Consider the following 23,227-nt stretch of genomic DNA (forward strand, 5'->3'; position numbering starts at 1 on the left):
ATCTTTCCTTTATTGCATTTGTTTTCCATTTCGCACCGGTTCATATTGGAATATTCGTATTAAATAAATAATTTTTGATGTTAAATAAAAACCTAAAGCTATAGTTTCCTTTTCTCCCAGCTACCTTACATATTTGGTGGAGGCGCCGGTTATGTATGACAATTTACTATAGTGAGGTCCACGTTATAATGGCAGTGGAGAAAGATAGCAGAACAACGTTGCCGAACCTCTGTTTTGCCAATGCAGCATAGACGAAGACGGTAGTTGATACAGGCATAGAGAAACAATAGCGTAAGTAGATATCCCATGGTATAGGGCGTTTATGTTGCAACTTTTACTGTTATCTCAAGCCGATTACTGTCGATTATTGTCGATTTTTACTATTTTGACTGGGTAAGAGTGTATGAACGGCACAATATGAGAGACTACCAGCGTCATAAAGCTTCACCGGAAAGAACTACGTGAACTATCAGCTTGAGATAACAGTAAAAGTTGCGACATGAACGCCCTATACCATGGGATATCCACTTATGCTATTGTTTCTCTATGATACAGGTTTATTGATATGAGAGACTACAAGCGTCACATAGCTTCACAAAAAATAATTACTATAGTGAGGTTCACGTTATAATGGCAGTGGATAAAGATAGGAAAACTACGTAGCCGATGCCTTGTCAATGCCTTCTATAAACGGTAGCTGATACAGGTTTATTGATGTAATATTAACTGTTCATTCTCGTTGAAAATACTCAATTATATTTTGTTAAGCAAGAAATTATATTTTTCAATTATTTAATAATGAATTTTAATGATTAAGATGATATATTTACTTAATTATCAATTCTACATTGTTAAAAGATGATCTGGCAACAGAGCAAAGCGAGAGAGAGATAGCGCTATCCGCTTTGTTGAATGATAGACATTTTGATTTGATTTTGATTCAATTTTCTTCCTGTAGAGTCTTAAAAGAGTATAGGAAATCGTCAAGAAGGACTATTTGCCAAAATCTATTTGACAAGGATAGCAATATCATAGCTAATCAAACACTGCCATTATAACGTGGACCTCGCTATAGCAAAAAACCCGTGCTCCACCAGGGTCCAATTGAAAACTTGACCTACTTTAATTCTTGAAGAATTAAAAATAGGCCTATAACCATCCTTGGTAAATTGAGAATCTATATGCAAAAATTCAAGCTAAGCAGTCCAGTAGTTCAGACGTGATGATGCGTCAATCGTGAATTTCTTATCCCATAGAAGCCAATTCTCCTCTTTATTATATTGTTGAAATTTTATTGATGAAGACAAGTTGATTACATAAAACATATAAGCTACAATTATTTACAAAAGTGGTGATACAATACATTGATTATTAGTTGATTTTAGAAAATGTGGCCTCCTCTATACAGAGTGAGTCATATGTAAGGGAACACCTCAATAAGTTGGAGGCTGCTGTAGATATAATACTGTAACTCTCAGGATAAGTTATCGGTCAAACACTCTACCTTTTGACGTACAACTGAAATTCAACCTCTCATAAGGGAGTGACTCGAATATTTTTAATGTAAACACCCATTGTGTGGTACATCATTCTAAAGGCCTTTTCAAAACAAGAAAGATGGCATCAATAAAAATGTTCTATGATACTTGTATCCAAAATGGCGGCTGATTGAAGTTTCAGTTTTTACTTGAAACTTTAATCAGCCGCCATTTCAGATACAAGTATAATAGAACATTTTTATTGATGCCATTTTCCTCGTTTTGAAAAGGCATTTAAAGTGATGTATCACACAATGGGTGTTTACATTGAAAATATTTGAGTTACAACCCCTCATTTCTTTAAAAACTAAAACTCCAATCAGCAGCCATTTTGGATACAAGTAGGCCTATCATATAACATTTTTATTGATGCCATCTTTCTTGTTTTAAAAATGCCTTTAAAATTATGTACCACCCAATGGGTGTTTACATTCAACATATTTGAGTTATAACCTCTAAGTCACCCCCTTATGAGGGGTTGAATTTCAGTTGTACGTCAAAAGGTAAAGTATTCGACCAATAACTTATCCTGAAAGTTACAGTATTATATTTACAACAGTCTCCCACTTATAGAGGGGTTCTCATACATATGACTCACTCTGTATATGAATATGTGTCAAAATACCACCATTTTTGCTAGTAATGCTACATCTTGCAAGTCATTTGAAGTTGATAAAGAAAAATATCAATATAACATTTTTACAAAAATATTGAAAATAAATATGATACCCCATGCTGCAGGAATTTTAGACATTCAAGATACAATGATATTTTATCTGAATAATATAAAATAGAATTTTAGTATCCTTTGAAATGTACAGTTATAATTTGTATTTTTATTCTACGATTTTATTAATTTCAAAGGGTACTATAATTCTATTTTATAAATACAAGAAAGTAGCCCTGAATTTATACATTTTAAAAAGATATATCTGAAATTTATAAATTAATCTACTGCTTGAAAAAATGTTTCAATATATTTCAAATTGAAAAACCCAAGAATTCTTATTAAAGAAAAATATTTATAATACTAATATTAAAAAAATAATATAATCGAAAATTGATAAAATAGAATTATGGAAAATTAGTTCATGATTTATTCTATTATCCAGCAGCCAGTTTTTGTTTTCGATTTGAATAAATGGATTAGAACAGTAACAAGATTCGACTGAGTCATTGTCAATATTGTAGAACCGTTTCATAATTGAATAAAAACACACAGTCAAATTCATCAACATCATATGTTGTCATACAGTTAACTTGAAAATGTGACCGGTGTGGTCACGAAACCATGGTCGTGTACCAAATAAAACTGTGTACAATTTGACAACATATTTGTGTTTTTATTCAAGTTACAAGATTGTTCAATTATTTATTTATTTTCCAATGTTCAATCATTTATTCATTTTCAATTGTTCAATTAATTAATTTGCAGATTTACTTTCCGCCGATCCCTCTGGAGGTGGAATCAGTGCGCCGTCTGACAATCACCAAGGATGAGCCGAGTGGGGAGGATGACAGCCACGGCCAGTTCTCTTTGCAGGTCATCAAACTCAGCCAGGCTGCTCAGGAGACACTGCATGTGTCCTACAGGTACGCCAAAGTGAGATCCACCTTATAATAGCAGTGGGGAACAGCGTTACCGATTCTCTGTCTTGCCACTGCCTTCTATAGATGATAGCTGATACCGGTATATCCGATCTAATAGGCTCAACTCACACTTACGCGACTCAGGTCTAGAAGAGACTCGACTCTAGTCGAGAACATGTGTTTTCAAATGGTGACGTCGCGGAGACTAGAATCGACTGGTCTCAGTGTCACCATTTGGAAACACTTGCTCTCGACTAGAGTCATGTAAATATTTTTTGGACAATTTATATCTAAATTTGGGAAAGGAACAGTTTTGGGCTTCAAGCCTGTTGTTCCTTCCTCAATCATTCATAGTTGAGAATTATATTGTATCTATCAATGTATAAATAAATAAATAATACCAGCGTGCGTGTCCATAGTGTGGTCCACGTTATAATGGCAGTGGATAAAGATAGAAAAATAGCGATGCCGATTCTCTGCATTAATTAATTATATTTCTTCACTGTCAAAAACATAATTGTCATCGTTGTGAACCTAGAAAAGGATAGTACCACCGGCTTTGTCGAGTGATAGACAAGGATAGCAAAACTAAAGTTGATCAAATACTGTCATTATAACGTGGACCTCACTATAGTACATTATTGGCAATGTAATTTCCATGAGTTCTGATTGGACTATTTTATCTCAGCACGGCTGCGAGCGGGCAGTATTTGATTAACATTGGTGTTGCTATCCTTGTCTGTCATTCGACACAGCAGATAGCGCTATCTTTTTCCAGCAGCTACGCAACGTGGCAACATCACCAGATTGTTTTCTAACAATGTAGAAAAATAATCTATTTTTCAAATTTAAAATTATCGATTTAAAATCATTTACAGTAGCTCTCTAATTGGACTATTTCCATTCCGCCCGGCCGAGCGAGTATGAATAATCCAATTGGAACTTAAAGAAATTATATTTTCACTGTTCACAGTCACTGCTGAGTGCCAATCCAGCTTAAGAATGTAGTGCAAGGATTTCAAATCCTTATTTGCAAGGACTGCAAATAATGCAGTTGTACCAGTGCGAGATGATAATCGTCTGAGCATTCATGAGAAATAGCTCATCAGTAGTTTGTATTATTGAATATAGATAGTCATGCCATTCATCTGTAGTAGTTTGAGTTATTATATTGCTGATAATTTTGATAATTATCAATACTAGAGCACTTTTAACTGTGATAATTAGTTGAATGGGATAATTGTTTTTCATTTATAAGGAATGTTAGTAATTTGAGGTGAATTTCACTACAGCATGGAGTAGAGAACACTTCTCCTTCCTGGTTTCCATCTTCCGTGACTAATATTCATCTCTCTCTAAGACATCTTTCTCTAATTTCCTGTCGGGAAATTCCTGTACCGCCAGTTTCAAACAAAATCAAGATGGTTTCCTATTCAGCAACTCTGATCCTATAATATATTTTTCAGATTATCTCCAATTGCTACAAATGAATAAATTATCTGAATCTTTATTATGAATTTTTGTTTCTACCACATGTATCTGTATTTTTGTCTTGAAAAGATTGTTACTCAATCATTCATTGCGTTATTCCAGTAGTTCTGTGAACAGTAGACCTCACGCAGCTTTCTCATCCACAAGTATCTGGTGTCACCTGTTCACCGGCTTCTCCAGACATCTGTGTAATGCATGCAATGAATAATCCACTTGTCAGCTGATTGATTATGAATAATTCTATAGTCTGATTAATCCTATTTTCAGAGTAGATAATATAATAGTGATATCGGAGTATGGAAGAAATTCCTTTTCCTTCCATATTATCCTTGAAATGCAAAATTTCAAAACTCTTGTGTATACATCGACGCGCAGTTAAGAAAGGAATATTTCTGCCAAACCTCATAGAATTCTACCAACGCGTTTGGCCGTAAATGCGTTACATACATACATACAGACAGACGAAAGAAAATCAAGGTTAAAACATAGGCCTCACTGCGTTTGGTCGAATAGTGTATTAAAACATAGACCTCACTACGTTCGGTCAAATAGTGTATTATTGTATGCTTTATAATTTCATTACTGTTCTCTGTTATAGTGTGTTATTACATGTTTTATCATTTAATCAATTATTTTTCTCATGAAATATTAAGATTACAAATTTTATATTGCTCTTGTAAATGTTTACAGCGAAGAAGCCGCCGTGACGAAGAAGTCCATCTCTCTGCAGGTCACTATTGGATTCAAGTCGTCTCATCCGATATCGTTCAAAACACAGGTTAGTTCAAACACTATTCTCATTTGAAATCAATGTCACCTTTCAATATTTCTACTGAGTTCCCGGACTGAAGAACTCGCTCAAAATGCCACTGATATTCTGCCTATTGAAAGCTGTGGAAAGTCGAAGAGGAATAATTCAAGTTGCATTGGGTTGTAAACCTTCCGGGTTTGCCAGAATAAAGACAGTATAGGTTGAATTGGAACTACCTATTACTCTTTATTGGAAATGCTGACAACTTTAGCTGGAAGAGCTATGATGTACGACGGGTTGCCTATATTTACACCTTTTGGAATACGATTCACTAAATATAGTCAGTATTAGTTGAATTGGAACTACCTCTTACTTTTCCTTGGAAATGCTGTCAAATTGAGCTGAAAGAGCTATGATTTATGAGGAGATGCCTACATCTACCCCTTTCGTTAAAGGATTCGTTTGATAATATAGTCAGTATTGGTTGAATATAGACTATCTATTACACTTCATTAGAAATGCTGACAAATTGAGTTGAGAAAGTTATGATTTCAGCCAATCGGAGGGCTTCCGGACGAATGCCTCAATGTCTGCAAAATGCCTCATGTGGCAGAGCCCTTACCCTGCTACAAAACTACCTATAAAAGAAAAATACACTGTTAATAGCTATTTATGTATTAAGAGCGTAATGCGCGACTTCCTCGCTCGCGCAAAACAGTTATCACGCGACGCGAAGCGGATTGTGATAATTTTGCAAGAGCGATAAAGAAGCATTACGCGCGACGTAATAATTTTGCAAGAGCGATAAAGAAGCATTACGTGCGAACTACATACAAAATTTTTTCTACAACTGCACAAACCTGTTAAATCACATATCTGGCGGAGTTTATAATAATTCGTCTACACTGATATCCATCATGGCTGTAGAACATTTTTTCTACAACTGCCCAAACCTGTTAAATTACTTATATCGGCGGAGTTACAATTACCGACTTTTTAGATTAAGATTTGACCTTTTGGCGAGCTGCTTACCATCAGCTGATTAGCGAGCGTAAAGAAACTCTTCTGCGCATGCGCAAATGATTACCGAGCGTAAAGGAAATCTACTGCGCATGCGCGGATGGTTTGCGAGTGAAAAAGTAGATTCTCCTTAGAAATAAGCTGTTTTACGAGGAGAATTGAGTATGTAAATTCCTTTTTTACGCGCAGTTGTAGAAAAATAATGTTTATAAACATTATTATCTCCAGCCGCGTCATGGTTGATTTTTCTATACACTGACGCCTCAACGACTGTTTCTGTAAAGTAAGGTCCACTTTATAATGGCAGTGGAGAAAGATAGGAGAACAACGTTGCCGAACCTCTGTCTTGTCAATGCCTTCTATAGACGGTAGCTGATACAGGATTATTGATGTAATATTCATTCATTCATAGACAATAGATACAATGCAGGTAAAAACAACAGGCATTCGCCCAAAACCTTGAACCTTAAACTCTTTAAACCTTAATTTGTAATACACAGTCTAGAGGTTATGTAAATGATAACTTAATTCACACACTAATTTGAGTCCAAAAAATGTATGTACTAAAACTGTTCATTCTAGTTTAAAATAATTAATTATATTTTATTAGGCAATTAATTATTATATTTTTCAATAATTTCATAATGAATTTACATAATTAAGATGAAATATTTTTCATTATTAATTCTACATTGTTAAAAGACGATCTGACAACAGAGCAAAGCGAGAAAGAGATAGCGCTAACCGATTTGTTGAATGATAGAGAAGTATGGCAATACCATTGATAATCAAATACTGTCATTATAACGCGGACCTCACTATAGACACGTACACTGATATTATAGGGTCCAGCACTGATATAAATTATGTGGGTCCAGCTTCATGTTAAACATAGCTTGACTTGTTGACCGAGCGAAGTGAGGTCTAAGATTTAAGGGTTTGACATTTCTCTTAATGTTTAAATTTTTAAATGTTGCGCATTTACGGCGAAACGCGGTAATAGACTTTCATGAAATTTGACAGGTATGTTCCTTTTTAAATTGCGCGTCGACGTATATACAAGGTTTTTTGAATTTTTGCATTTCAAGGATAATATAAAAGGAAAAAGGAGCCTCCTTCATACGCCAATATTAGAGTAAAAATCAGACTATAGGACTATTCATCATAAATCAGCTGTCTAGTGGACTATAACACTACCCGTTCAAAAACATTGAACATCTTGAAAATGTATCTTTCCATCAACGTTAGTAGACAGTTGACTGTAATACTACCAGTTCAAAAACATCGAACATCTTGAAAATCGACGGTTTGGCATTTCTCTTAATGTTGAAATGTTTGAATGTTCAAATGTTTGAATGTTTATATGTTTATATGTTGCGCATTTACGGCGAAACGCGGTAATAGATTTTCATGAAATTTGACAGGTATGTTCCTTTTTAAATTGCGCTTCGACGTATATACAAGGTTTTTTGAATTTTTGCATTTCAAGGATAATATAAAGAAAAAAGGAGCCTCCTTCATACGCCAATATTACAGTAAAAATCAGACTATAGAATATTCATTATAAATCAGCTGACAAGTGATTACACAGATGTGTGGAGAAGCCAGTCTATTGCTGTATTTCCATAAGGTCTATAGTTTCAATCAGGTTCTTGTGGATGAGAATACTGCGTGAGGTCTACTGTTCACAGAACTACTAGTATAGTGAGGTCCACGTTATAATGGCAGTATTCGATTAACATTGGTGTTCTCCTCGTCTATTATTCTATACAGCAGATAGCGCTATCCTCTTCTAGCTGGTGAGTTGGTTTTTTAATAATGTAGAAATATGATTTTAAAAATAGGTAGATAGATAAAGAATTTTTATTCTTCAATTCAATCATACAATACAAACTTGGAGCTCACCATATGCAAGATCGCCTCATGTGGCTTGGCCCTAATTGTGTGTTGACAGCTGACATTCAGAGACGGTAGCGGCGCGCAGACGGTGGTGACGGTGATAGCTACAGCCGACAACTGTCTGCTCACGACGCATGCGTTCTCGCTGCTCAAGTATAGGGCGCAGACGGATGCTACTACGCATGCGTGTGACACCATCCAGTACAACCATGTCGAGTTTGTTAAACGCAGCAGTTCGGTGACCAATCTGCTGGCATCAGACGATGCAGCTGCCAAATCGGTCTGTAACAATTCAACAAATTTCTAAAATTTAGTGCAGTTTGCACAGTCACAGTTTAAACCGAATGTCATTCTAAACTGGATTAAATCAATATCAAGTCTCGTTTGGCATAGAGTGATTCATTTTTACTTTCCTTGCCCTATCACCATACGTAAGGAAAGTATTGCTTTCCGAAAAAATTAAGGTACCCCAATTTCTAAATTTCTATACGTTTCAAGGTCCCCTGAGTCCAAAAAAGTGTATTGGTCTGTATGTGTGTGTGTGTGTGTGTGTGTGTGTGTGTGTGTGTGTGTGTGTGTGTGTGTGTGGTGTGTGTGTGTGTGTGTGTGTGTGTGTATGAGTGTGTGTGTGTGTGTATGAGTGTATGTGTGTCTGTGTACACGATATCTCATCTCCCAATAAATGGAATACGGTAACTAGAAATTTGGAACTTAAGGTCCTTACACTATAAGGATCCGACACGAACAATTTTGATCAAATGCAATTCAAGATGGCGGCTAAAATGGCGAAAATGTTGTCAAAAACAGGGGTTTTCGCGATTTTCTCGAAAATGGCTCCAACGATTTTGATCAAATCTATACCTAAAATAGTCATTGATAAGCTATATCAACTGCCACAAGTCCCATATCTGAGAAAATTTCAGGAGCTCCGCCCCATCTATGCAAAGTTTGATTTTAGATTTTCAATTATCAGGTCTCAGATATAATTTAAACGAAAAATTTCAAGTGGAAAAGATTGAGCATGAAAATCTCTACAATTAATTTCTATTAACATTTCCACCTAAAATTGAAAATAAGCTCGAAATTCGAGAAAATGTGATTATTCAATTGCAAACTGTTGGCAACTGTTGATTCTATTAAATCATTCACTATGAAGAGATAGCAGAGCTCGTGTGTCTTCAGTGTTATTGTCCTACATAAATAAAGCCTACAAACAATGAAATAGTGATGAGAAATTATAGAGGCAGTTATTTGAGTCGCTGTGAATCATAAACTTATACATTATGAGGTAGGGCTACTATTGTCCTGTCACCAGCTGGCTCAGATCTTTGAATAGTAGACTTGAGATGCGCGGGAACACTAGCGTAAGGTGATCCATTTCCATAACGGCAAGGAAAGTTGTGTGAGTGCGCCACACCAGATTTTTATTTTGAGCCACCAGCTGATTGAATTCGGTTCAAGCTTTGACTGTGCAAACGGCCCTTAAACTTTCAAAGTTATTCGTTCTCAAATTATGTGGTCTTATTCCTTCAAATTATACATTTCAAAATGGGAGACAGCAAAACATGTGTGCCGTATTTATTGGTGATCCGTAAGAGCAATGAGATTTTATGTTCAATAAGATGAAAAGTACAGGGTGACACAGAATAACGGGAACTTTTAAAACGCCATAAAACATTAGTGGGAAGGGCAAAAATTATTTTATTCAAACTAATGTAAAGTTCAAGACTTGCCATTTGAGAATTATTAATAACATCTATCACTTTCTGACAATTACTTCTTTAAGATGGCTTCCTCCTGCACGAATACACTCTTGAAATCTGTGCTGACGATTCCTCATTGATCGCTGCAGCATCTGCGTTTCCTGGTCCCATGATCTGTCCACCTGTGATTTTCTGTTTGTGGAGCTATTTAAAATCAAACGTTTTTACAACTTGACCAATAACTGTGGTTGAATCATAACATACAATTCAAAATGAAATTAACAATATCCCAGCTGAAATGTTGCAGCAATCGTTCAGGAATCGTCAACACAGATTTCAAGAGTGTATTCGTGCAGGAGGAAGCCATCTTGAAGAAGTATTTGTCGAAAAGTGATAGATGTTATTAATAATTCTCAAATGGCAAGTCTTGTACTTTACATTAGTTTGGTTAAAATCATTTTTGCCCTTCCCATTAATGTCTTATGGCGTTTTTAAAAGTTCCCGTTATTCTGGTTCACTCTGTATATATTTAAACATAATAAACATATATAAACATAATCAGTCGCAGTCGGTCAGCCGATGATTAAACATCTATTTTCGAACCGTCTGTTATCTCGCTAACTGGTTGTCGTTTGCTGCTCCGTGCTTCTGCCTGAATTCCGCAATACCGAACTCTTCGAATTCTTTCAGTTTTAATTCATTTTAGTTTCCTTTCTTCTATAACTTTTGGAAATGTCAGACACGTGCAAAAAGTGTAATTCCAGTGTCCAAGTGAGCAAGCAAGACTGCTTCAAGTGTACAGCGTGCAATGGTGCGTTTCACCCTGCTTGTTTGGACGATAAGTCTAGTGACCCAAATAAAAAATTCAGCCTTAGAAAAAACTGGAAGAGCGAAAAGTGTAGTCATCAAGACAGTGAACAGGACAGTGTAGCTTCTATTCTCAAAGCTTTCCGAATAGAAACAAATGCTAAACTTGATCAAGTCCAAGTCGATCTAACATCAGTAAAAAAAGACGTCAGTGAGCTAAAAACTCAATTCAATGATATTGAAAAAAAATGTGGTAAGAACACAGAAAGTATAGATAAGTTGGTGGTTGAGAACTCTCGTCTCTGTGGTGAAGTGAAATTCTTGAAATTGCAGGTTGCTGATCTTCAGCAACACACAAGAAAAATCAATGTTATAATCACTGGCATCCCTGTTACAAAGGGTGAGAATGTTTTCTTCATTTTACAAAGAATAGCAGCCTTGTTGAACATTAGACACGATAAATATGATGTTTCAGCAGCGCATAGGCTACCTAACAGAAATAAAAATAACCCGCCGCCCATTGTCGTGAACTTTGTTTCTCGTTTGACGAAAAGTGAATGGATTCATGCGAGGAAGCAGAGGAAAGGTCTTTCTGCCGTAGAACTTCATAATCAATTTCCAAACAGACAGATTTACATCAATGAACATCTGGCGCAGCATACGAGCTCCATTTTCAATGCTGCGAGAGCCCTGCTGAAAACGAACAAACTGGCTTCCGTATGGGTCCGTGAAGGAAGAGTGTTAGCCAGGAAAAGCGCAACAAGCCCTGTTTTCCGGATCATGAATTTGGACCAACTTGAGGAGTTTAAATCCGCATCCCAAACTCCTGAACCAACAGATAACATCAATGATGGCGAGGATAAGAGTGGTGAGGACGAGGACAATCAGTTAGTGCTTTTATTATCATTTATTCCATAACTCCTTTACCTCTCTCTCACTCATACTCCTCTCTTATAAGCGAAAAAATTTGGTTTCCTCAGAAATTTCCATAACCTATTCTGTTGGCTACAAGTAGGCTGAACCCACTTGCTTAAATTGTATTTAGAATTGCACTCTCATATAGAACAATTATCTTTTCAATTAGATCACAAAACTATTCATTCAGTTAATTAAATTTTTATTCAACAGTATTCATAGATATTGAGGGAGGAATTGTGGTGTACTATATCGCAAAGCCTTCCTTCACTCTATTGAATAATTGATTATGTACAAATCAAAGCATATAATTAATAATACTTTCTGGTTTGCATACTGAATGCTAGCAAATGCATAAGCTAACATGTAGCTTAATGTAGCCCATCATGCTTATGTAGTGCACTAAAATTCTTGCTTACTCATATTTTTCGCTTCATCCTTTCCGTTCTAATATTATTAATTTCTTTTCTTATATCCATGATCCTCTTCCTTTTTCTCCTATTAAAGGGACCTCCTCATTCTTCTACAAGTTTAAACTGTATAAATAGACATTTTACATTCGAACAATCCAACATTACGATTTAATGAGGTGTTGTGAGTTAAGATAAAAGTGCTGTATCTACCTTATTATTGTTGTTCAGTAAAGCAGATAAGTGGTGATAAGTCTCCACTCAAAAATCTGAGATAATGATAGCACTATGATCGGTGTGGAAGAGGATACTCTGCTTTTAGATTGTTTTTTATCCAATTTCTGTTTTTTTGTCATACTAGACATCTATTACGTTTTTTCGTTTTTGATTCCTCTGAGCATGAAGATGTCTTTTTTGTTCTTCTAGCTGAACTTTCTTTTATTTCATTCAATGGATGGAAAATGTTCAATATTTATATTATACTCACTCTAGTATAAGAAAACCAATACAATACGGTAATACTATCCTCAACTTACTGAAGTTGAAACAACTGGATTATAAGAATTTCTATCGGACGAGATTTGTTTTCTTCAGCATATTGTACACGATATGTACATTCTTCTATAATATTATGATAGTTCAGTGAACTACTTTTTCATATTTTTTCTTTTATTCTTTTATATATATTGATATTATTTGTTTTATTTAGAGGATCTCTTTTATTTAATCATAATCATAATCTATCCAATAAGTTGTAAGTAGATCCAATAAGTAGTTCTTATTTCTACTAGAATAGAATAGATTAAAGGCGACTGTCCGAAAACATACACATGTATAAAGGCATTGTCAGTAAAAAATACATAGGTAAAATTCAAATACTGTACATGATTTATAACTTACCAAGCCTAATATGATAACTTTGTTTTAAACTCTATCCAATTTAATGAATTGCTATCTTTTTGCGGCTTGCTAAATTTTATATTTAACATATAAAGCACCATGAGTGGCAAGCGACGACAATTATTGTATATTTTCTTCTTCTTTTCTTTTATTGCCTACTTTAGAGATAATGGATCTGGATGCAGATGCTTATGATTCTCCTTTAATAGACTGTGTTATCTGTAATGATATAAATAATTTCGTTAACATTGATGCTGACAAATCGACGGCGTTTAGGGTTATCCACCAAAACATTCGTAGTTATAATAAAAACTTTGATTCTTTCGTAGTTCTTTTGCAAGGGCTTCAAGTAAAATTTCATTGTATTATCCTTACGGAAGCTTGGCTTAAGGATGATAGCGATTTAAATAACATTCATGGATACACTCTGCATAGGTCCTATAATAACTTAAATAGTAGCGATGGTATTGTCGTCTATATTGATAGTAGCCTATCCGTTACTTGCAGTCAGCTGCTGCTGGGTGGAGTGGCCACGAGCTTATTTCTTAATTTCAATTGGGAGGGGGTTAAATTCGATCTGTTGGCCGTTTATCGTAGTCCTAATTCCAGCTTTCCACAGTTCATCGAGGGTCTCTCTACGTACTATGATAATGAATTTCGCCATTCCAAATTATGTATATTTGGTGGAGATATTAATTGCGATCTTCTACAGCCTAATCCTTATCCATTACGTGACGATTATTTGGACACGCTATGTGAGGCAAATCTGATACCGTGCATAGAGAACATTACAAGACCTGACAGTAATAGCTGCTTAGACCATTTTTTTCTAAGACGGATTAGTAAATTTGTTGCAAAATCAGTAGTAATAGAATCAGCTGTGATAGATCATTTTGCTACATGTATTAATATACTTCACACCCGAGAAAACAAAAGACCTGAACAACGGGTTGTAAAGTTAATACGTAACTGGTCCAATATCAACCTTTCTATATCTCATCAAAACTGGGATCACGTAACAGATGTAACTGATCTAAACACATCCTCAATTAATTTTATCAGTACCTTACAAAATATAATATCATCCAATACTGTTGAAGTTGTTAATAACGCAAAAAATTCGAGGCTAAAACCATGGATCACTTATAATTTGGTTAACTCAATCCGCAATAGAGACAAACTTAGAAAACAGTCACAAAATCAACCTTTCAACCTGGCTCTAAAAAATAGATATATACGGTATAGAAATGTCCTTCACTCAACTATAAAACGAGCTAAATTCACTTATTATAAAAATAAAATAGATACAGCGGGAGGAGACCCTCGAAAATTCTGGTCAGTTGTTAATGAGATTTCTGGTCAACCCACTCATAAAGATAAGTTTCCGGTTGACGCTTTCAATGACGGCAACCCTGCTCCTCCCCCAAAGGTGGAAGAAATTTCTAATGATTTCAATAGATTTTTTGCCTCTGTGGGGGCGCGTCTGGCTGCGGTGATCCAACCCTCTGGTCCATCTGAGGTGAGGGACTCTGACTACGCTACCGGTGCCGTGTTTGAGCTTCGTCCTGTTGCTGAGCATGAATTGCTGACTGTGGTGGGCAGCATGAGGGGGCGTTCTGCGCCGGGTTGGGATTCAATTCCGACTCAGCTGTTGAAGGATAATGTGCATGGGCTGCTCATCCCGCTTTTACACATAATTAATCTCAGTATTTCCTCTGGCAGTTTTCCGGAGTCTTGCAAATTGGCTAAAGTTATACCTATATACAAATCTGGCTCGAAATCAATTATAAGTAACTTCCGGCCAATTTCCCTTCTGATTGCTCTAGCTAAAATAATTGAGAAATGCGTGAAAATCCAAGTCAATAACTACTTAGACAACAACAATATCATTTCTAACAACCAGTACGGCTTTAGAACCTCTAAAAACACATCCGATGCTCTTTTTGAAATTAACAAGTATGTTACCACACAATCTAGCAATAAACAAGTTCTAATTTCTTTCTGGATTTAGCCAAGGCCTTTGATTCAATAGATAGGAATATACTTTTTGCAAAACTTGAAGCAATTGGCTTCAAGAATCTCACCTTAAGATGGTTTAGAAGCTATTTTGAAGATAGAACACAGAGAATATCATTAAATGGCACAGACAGTGATTCTATTGCAGTTGATTATGGAGTGGTGCAGGGGAGTACCTTGGGCCCCCTACTTTTCCTCATTTACATCAATAACATATCCAGGTTGCACCTACATGGTCAATTATTCCTCTTTGCCGATGACACGGCACTTGTGTCTACAGGCTGCACATGGACTGAAACATTCAATAATGCTTCCTCTGATCTCGTTAAACTAAAAAATTGGTTTGACAACAATGTGTTGTCAATTAATATTTCGAAATCCAAGTGTCTACCTATATTCCTTCGTAATAGCCCCGGGCCCAGGGTGCTCAGGATGCATTCATGTGGTGACCCATTCTCCAATGACTGTAACTGTCCTGAGATAGAACAAGTCTTAACTCACAAATATCTTGGCATAATATTCGACCACAAGTTGAGTTGGGTGGCCCATGTGCAGTACCTCAGGCAGAGGTTGCGTAAAATGAATTATGCTTTTGCACAGCTGGGAAGGTTCCTGAGTCCTGGACACTGTCGTTCTGTCTACTATGCATATGTGCAGACATTGCTTGAGTATGGCATCTTGGCGTGGGGCGGTGCCTCCTTGGGTGTCCTGCGTCCTGTCGCGGTCTCACAGAGAGCACTTATTAAAACACTATTGGCCAAAAATCATAGATATCCAACACATTTACTTTTCCAAGAATTCCCTGTATTAAATATAAAACAATTATTTATAAAAAATTTACTTGTCTTTATAAAAAAAGTAACTTTGTCTTCAATGAAATTCAACATTATTATCCCACTAGAAACAGATTGCATATAAATATTCAATTTCCCCGTTTAAGTAATTCAATTCAACTTGGAAACTGTTTTCATTTAGCCCATTGGCTTTACCGTAATGTACCGGCCGAGATTTCAACTACTGAGGGGGTTAGCGTTGCCGTCTACAAGCGGAGAGTGACCGGGTGGCTGCTCTGCATCGGTTCAGATGCTGCGGAGGCTCTTCTACATTCTCCATATAGATGAATATTTCTAGTTCTGAACACAGAATAACATTCAAATATTACACACAGTACCACGCTAATAAAGCTATATTACTCCCAACTCAGCCCTTTAAACGCCGTCGAGCTGACACTTTTATTTTATTTATTTATTGTTTTTTTTCTATCTTTAGTTTTAAAATTTATTATTAAAATAAACTCTCTTATTATTCTTTCAAATTTATTTATTATTCATAGTTTGTAATTTATTTTATTATTGCTAGTGTTTGCCCTCTGTCTGATAATTTGCGACTCCTCCCTGCACACGGACAAATCATCCAGGCAGGGAGAATTTATTCATGTAATTTATAACACTTTTATATTTTGTGGATATGTAATATTTTATGAATAAAACAATTCGAATTTGAATTTGAATTTGAAAACTGAACCCTACCGGTGCAACAACCGTGCAGGAGGAAGCCATTTTGAAGAAATAATTGTCAAAAAGTGATAGATGTTATTAATAATTCTCAAATGGCAAATCTTGAACTTTACATTAGTTTGAATAAAATCATTTTGCCCTTCCCACTAATGTTTTATGGCGTTTTTAAATTTTCCCGTTATTCTGGGTAACCCGGTATATGTGGTTGTGACAATTTGCAAGCTGTTCTACTCGATATTAAACTATTGATTATATTCATGAATATAATATTATCAATTTATTTTAATAAATTTCAGGGTCTGGAGAGAAGAGTAATGAAGTCGCAGACCTCTCTGTCGGTGTCGAGCCTGGCCGGTCGACAGAATTCCTCCTTCATTTCGCACACTAAAAACTCGAAATATCTCAAGTTGCCTTGGCAATCGATACCTGAATTCCCGTGTAAGTAGTGCAGTCATTATACAGAAACTATCAGATCATCCATGTTGAATTTGGTTCTAGGGAATAGAATTTAATAGTTCATGGTGGGGCCACAGTATACATACAGTATGGAAACCTGGCTAGTACCCTGTCGCAAAAATCCGCCATCTTGTTAGGAAGCGCCTCATTGTAATAGTATTGATGGTAGGTTCGGATCACTTCAATGATCCGGATCAATTGATCTCGTTCACTGCCACGAGCCAATCAGAAGACCAGGATTGGAACTTCCCAAGGTCACGTGACGTGTCTAGTATTTGCGTCATGTAAAAAGCATTGGTTAGATAGGCGTTTTATTGACAGTTTCCATTCTGTACCTATTCTGTGGTGGGACAGAGCCCCATATATCATGTATTATTCATTGATAAATACATTAATACTATTTGAAAATATACAGAGTGGGGCAGAGTCGACTGATGAGTTTGGAAGGGTTATAAGTAATGAACCGTTCAACTTTAAAAAAATCTGTAATGGGTTCAATTCAGTTTGAAATGTAGTTTTTATTGTTAATTTTACCAGTTTAATGGCGGCCATCAGCAGCAATACACAGATGTAGCGTATTTTTGAAGTTTTGAAACGCATTTTGGCACACTGCGATTGGTAAGGCCTGGATCTCTTCTCTGATTCGCTCCTTTAGCTCTTCCAAGGTGTGTGGGCGATCTTTGAAAACTTTCTTTTCGTGGTAAACCCATAGAAAAATTCATATGCTTAAATCGGGTAAGCGTGCCGGCCACCTCAAGTCCACCCTTAGTGAGATAAGCTGCCCTGGGAACATTTGTCTCAACACATTCATTGAAATGCGCCGTGTGTGGGCTGTAGCTTCATCCTGCTAGTACCATATTTCTCCCAAGTCATGTTCCTCAGCAACTTCTTCCAATTTGGGGCGCAGAAACTTTTGTAACATTGTCACATAACGCTTATAGGTGACATTGACGGTGGTGTTACCATTCTCAAAGAACTATGGCCAGCACGCTCACCCGATTTAAGCGTATGCAATTTTTTCTATGGGTTTACCTCAAAAATGAAGTTTTCAAAGATCGCCCACACACCTTGGAAGAACTGAAGGAGCGAATCAGAGAAGAGATCCAGGACTTACCAATCGCAGTGTGCCAAAATGCGTTTTAAAACTTCAAAAATACGCTACATCAGTGTATTGCTGCTGTAAGCCGCCATTTAACTGATATAATCTCCAAAAAATTAACAATAAAAACAATAAATTTCAAACTGAATTGAACCCATTAAAGATTGAACGGTACATTACTTCTTATAACTCTTCCAAACTCTGCCCCACTCAAATAAAAAATATCAAATAATTGATAATTTCAAATAGTATTAACATATTTATCAATGAATAATACATGATATATTTGAAATGTTCTAATGATAGAAGCCTAAATATATAGCAGTGTGGTGTAGTTTATAGAAAACTTGTAGTAGAATATTGACATATAATTCCAAAGCCTTAGTAGATTGAAGAGCTATATCCTTTCAAACGCTTTTTATTTTTCCTTAAGGCCGACTCCAGACATGCGTCATTCGGCGAACACTGAGCAGCAAATCGCCGAATCGCGAGTAGTGTGGATGGATGTTTGTCTACTCGGCAAGCAGCGAACATTCGTGCTCGTTGTTTCCCGTTCAGTGTCGGACTTTTGTACTCATCAAAGTGGACGAGTGTTTGGCAAAAGGCTAACTTTGCCTCATCCACACATTCGGCTTGGTGCTTATTGTATCATATGTTGTTGTTGTTTGTTTTACTTTCCTTGCCCTATTACCATAGGTAAGGAAAGTATTGCTTTCCGAAAAAAATTAAGGTACCCCAATTTCTAAATTTCTATACGTTTCAAGGTCCCCTGAGTCCAAAAAAGTGATTTTTGGGTATTTGTCTGTATGTGTGTGTGTGTGTATGAGTGTATGTGCGTCTGTGTAAACGATATCTCATCTCCCAATTAACGGAATGACTTGAAATTTGGAACTTAAGGTCCTTACAATATAAGGATCCGACACGAACGATTTCGATCCAATGCAATTCAAGATGGCGGATAAAATGGTGAAAATGTTGTAAAAAACAGGGTTTTTCGCTATTTTCTTGGAAACGGCTCCAACGATTTTGATTAAATTCATACCTATAATAGTCATTGATTAGCTCTATCAACTGCCACCAGTCTCATATCTGTAAAAATTTCAGGAGCTTTGCCCCATCTATGCAAAGTTCGATCTTGGATTCTCAATTATCAGGCTTCAGATACAATTTTAACAAAAAAATTCAAGTGGAAAAGATTGAGCATGAGAATCTCTACAATTGATGTTTACTAACATTTTCTCCTAAAATTGAAAATAAGCTCGAAATTCGAGAAAATGAGATTATCCAATTGCAAACTGTTGGCAACTGTTGATTCTATTAAATGATTCACTATGAAGAGATAGCAGACCTCGTATTTCTTCAGCGTTATTGTCCTGTCACTAGCTGACTCAGATCTTTGTTTATAAGTAGACTTGAGATGCGCGTGAACACTAGCGTCAGGTGATCAATTCTCATAACGGCAAGGAAAGTTGTGTGAGTGCGCCACACCAGATTTTTTGGATTTGGATCTACATTGAGGTCATTTGTAGCTTCTCTGTTTCAATTTAATAATGTATGTTAAAAGCGTGTTTCTCTCTGTAAGATCGCTCTCTGTGTGTCCAGGCCCTTCATGATTGAATGAATTGATTTACAATCAGAACAAATCCCAGCCGCCGAATTTATTCTATTCCACTCTATTCTGTTGTAAATAATCGTTGATGACGATTTATGATGATTCATTAAATATACTATAATAAAGGAAAGAACTGGCTTATACACGACCGGAATAGGAAAATAATTATGTTTGACGGACGCATCATCACGTCTGAACTACTGGACTGATTAACTTGAAATTTTTCATATAGATTCTTAAATAACCGAGGATGTTTATAGGCCTATTTTTAATTCTTCACGATTTCTATACGTCAAGTTTTCAGTTTGTCAAGTATTAAAATAGATTCTTGCGGAGCTCGGGTTACTTGCTAGTCTATGAAATAATAAAGGAAAGAATTGGTTTATACACGTACGGGATAGGAAAATTATGTTTGACGCATCATCACGTCTGAACTACTGGACTGATTAACTTGAAATTTTGCATATAGATTCTCAATTAACCGAGGATGGTTATAGGCCTATTTTCAAATCAAAGTTCATTCATCAAAAACAATTACAATACAGATCTGAATACTATGACATTTAATACAAAGAAGTTTTATGCATTGAATAATTTCTTAATAGGCATAGATAATTCAATGAATAAATATACACCCCACTATAAATTATATGTGTTGGGGTATAAGTTATTAGTTGCTTGTTGCATGTTATAATTATTATTTACAAACTTCATTCAGTAATATAGGATTAAAGTTTTTTATACAGTATTGAAATCAGTAAAAATTTATAATAGAAACAAAATTATGAATGATTGAATAAAAACACAAATATGTTGTCAAATTCTACACAGTTTTATTCGGTACACGACCATGGTTTTGTGACCTTTTTTCAAGTTGACATTTTCGGTCAACTTGAAAATGAGACCGGTGTGGTCACGAAACCATGGTCGTGTACCGAATAAAACTGTGTAGAATTTGACAACTTATTTGTGTTTTTATTCAATTATGGAACGGTTCTACAATATTGACAATAACTCAGTCAAATTTTCAAAATTATGAAATTAGTAGATCAATATTAATTTTCTATTAAGGATAATAATTTGAAAGTTTTTTTTTTTTTTTTAATGAATAACTGGTAAAGGAAAAGAATGAAGAAAAAATAGTTTCAATATTTACAGTCTAACTAAATTTTCACAATTTCTACTCCAATATCAACTAACCAGGAAAATAACTTTTCTTGAGCTTGTGTGTCTATTGAATTCTTCCCTAATTTTACTTGGTATTGAATTGTAAATTTTTGTAAAAATTCAGTTTCAATTCTTCAAGTTTTCTTTACGTCAAGTTTTCAGTTTGTCAAGTATTAAAATAGATCCTTGCGGAGCACGGGTTAACTGCTAGTTGTGAATAATAAACGAATGAATTGGTTTTCTCAGCGGACCAAGACCCGGCAGCCGAGTACCAGCACATGCGCAATGTGCTGACGGCGATGGAGCGCCACCTGTACGGGCAGACGTTCAACTGCAGCTACCACTGGACGGTGGGTGAGAACGTGAAGTGGTCAGCCGCCTATCACCCGGCCGAGCACGGCGCCGCACTCAGCAACGTTGCCCTCATCAAGTCACTCGTTGAACTGTTGGAGAGGTTCTGTGGCCGAGACATTCACACTGTGCTGCCCTATGTCAAGTGAGCTCATTCATTCATTGCGTTTCTCTGGGTATAGGACTTGTAGTTCTATGTAGTGCAACAACCAAAACTAGTTTCTCAAAAAGTGTTTATGAACTCATCTGATACTAGTAGTTCTGTGAACAGTAGAACTCACACAGTTTTCTCATCCACAAGTATCTGATGTCACCTGTTCTAGTTGATTCAGTTGAATCTCAATTCACAGTTGAATCATAATTTACTCTCAAAAACTATTATTTTTTCCTACAGTTACCTTGAAAAGTGGCCATTCCTGCACTGATTACAGAACGCAAAGAATCACTTTTCCGCTCTAGTGCGGGAAAAATTTTTTCTGCACTCCAGATTTGCAACATGGCCACACAAAATAGTTGGTGGGTTATATGGAGGATTAGTGCACGAAAACAAAAATTAAGTTGGTAACAATGACTGTGGTTAGATTTAGATAAGAATCATTTCAATGGCTACCCTACATTTATGATAAAATCCCAATCTAGAAATCCAAAACAAGAATAATGTTTATCTAAATCATAATTAAATAATAACTTCTCATCATTTAATAATAAATAATGTTTATTCTCTATTGACAGTAATATTTATTTCAACTACAAGCAATGAAAAATGTAGCAAACACACATTATGAAATTCGAATTTTCAGGTTAAATAATTACCGTTTGTGATCCATGTCAATAAAATTAATAAAATAACATTAGAATATACTACAATAAAGTATTTTCTGTTGTCTATGTTATTTTATAAATATTTTTCAGTTTACTTATGGTATTTTTCGGTAATTCTAGTTAATCATTATTCTAAATATCTGAATATTGTTTTTAGCTGGGTGAAACGAAGTTAGGTATGATTCTTCCCGCTAGGTCGCGCGCTTGTCGGTTCAGCCATTCTGCTGTCATCGTAACCGTAACCGCCAGCTGTTGGCGTGTATTTTAAATGCGAATTTTTTGTTCTGTATTTTTTCTGATTCTTGAATGAATAAAAATGAGAACTTTGGCTGAGAATTTTCAACTTCAATTGGATTATTAATTATTTTTAAATTAATTAAGGTTGTTATTAATAACAGCATCACACACACAAACATTTGATGGATTTCAGCCTTCATTTTATCCATAATTACCTACTTTTCATATTCAATGGTAACTGTAGGAAAAATTTAATGTGAAATACGTGCGCAAAGTTCCTCTGCTGCACTCAAGAAGCCATTCCGCCCTCGCCCACGGCTCGGGCGTAAACGTTTCTTTTGGTGCAGGAAACTGTCACTTTGCGCACTAGTTGCACAAATAACTATTTCTCCCAGATCAAAAACTCACTTATGTCAATAAACTCGGTTCACGTTTGAATTTGTATCCCATTTGATGATTTATCTAGTTTCGTGATAGTCTTACCATCTGATAAAAATATTTCTCAACTATTTTAAAATTAATATTTTTCAATCAAGAATATTATAAATTCTTCGGCATTATTCAGTTCATTTAATCATTTCTTGAATGAAAAAGACTAAGAAATTGTCATTTTTCATTCAATATGAATAATTACCACAATATCAACTTCTCAACTACACAAAAAGTAATCATTTCTTATTTCATTTTCAATCACCTATTAAATTTGTTTTTCAAATGTGAGAATATTGATATTGATGGGCACGTATCATAAAGAATATTGAAACCCTACCTTATATAAATAGACACGGCCAGACGCCTGTGTAATGCATGCAATGAATAATCCACTTGTCAGCTGATTGATTATGAATAATTCTATAGTCTGATTGATCCTATCTTCAAAGTAGATGATATATATTATAGTGATATCAGAGTATGGAGAAACTCCT

At 35.6% G+C, this 23,227-nt stretch overlaps 1 protein-coding gene across 3 annotated transcripts in view; it reads left to right on the plus strand.

Moving 5' to 3' along the window:
* The window catches only part of LOC111046758 (aromatic-L-amino-acid decarboxylase), a 166,583-nt gene that overhangs the window by 38,285 nt on the left and 105,071 nt on the right, over positions 1-23,227 (plus strand). For all 3 annotated transcript variants that reach the window (XM_039424736.1, XM_039424735.1, XM_039424737.1), the window contains 5 exons: positions 2,974-3,131; positions 5,310-5,397; positions 8,345-8,569; positions 16,854-16,995; positions 21,138-21,387. In XM_039424736.1, the coding sequence (XP_039280670.1) occupies positions 2,974-3,131; positions 5,310-5,397; positions 8,345-8,569; positions 16,854-16,995; positions 21,138-21,387 (863 nt within the window). The remainder of the gene's footprint in view (positions 1-2,973; positions 3,132-5,309; positions 5,398-8,344; positions 8,570-16,853; positions 16,996-21,137; positions 21,388-23,227) is intronic.

The sequence above is a fragment of the Nilaparvata lugens genome, chromosome 3 (assembly GCF_014356525.2).
Source record: "Nilaparvata lugens isolate BPH chromosome 3, ASM1435652v1, whole genome shotgun sequence".
Classification (NCBI taxonomy): domain Eukaryota; kingdom Metazoa; phylum Arthropoda; class Insecta; order Hemiptera; family Delphacidae; genus Nilaparvata; species Nilaparvata lugens.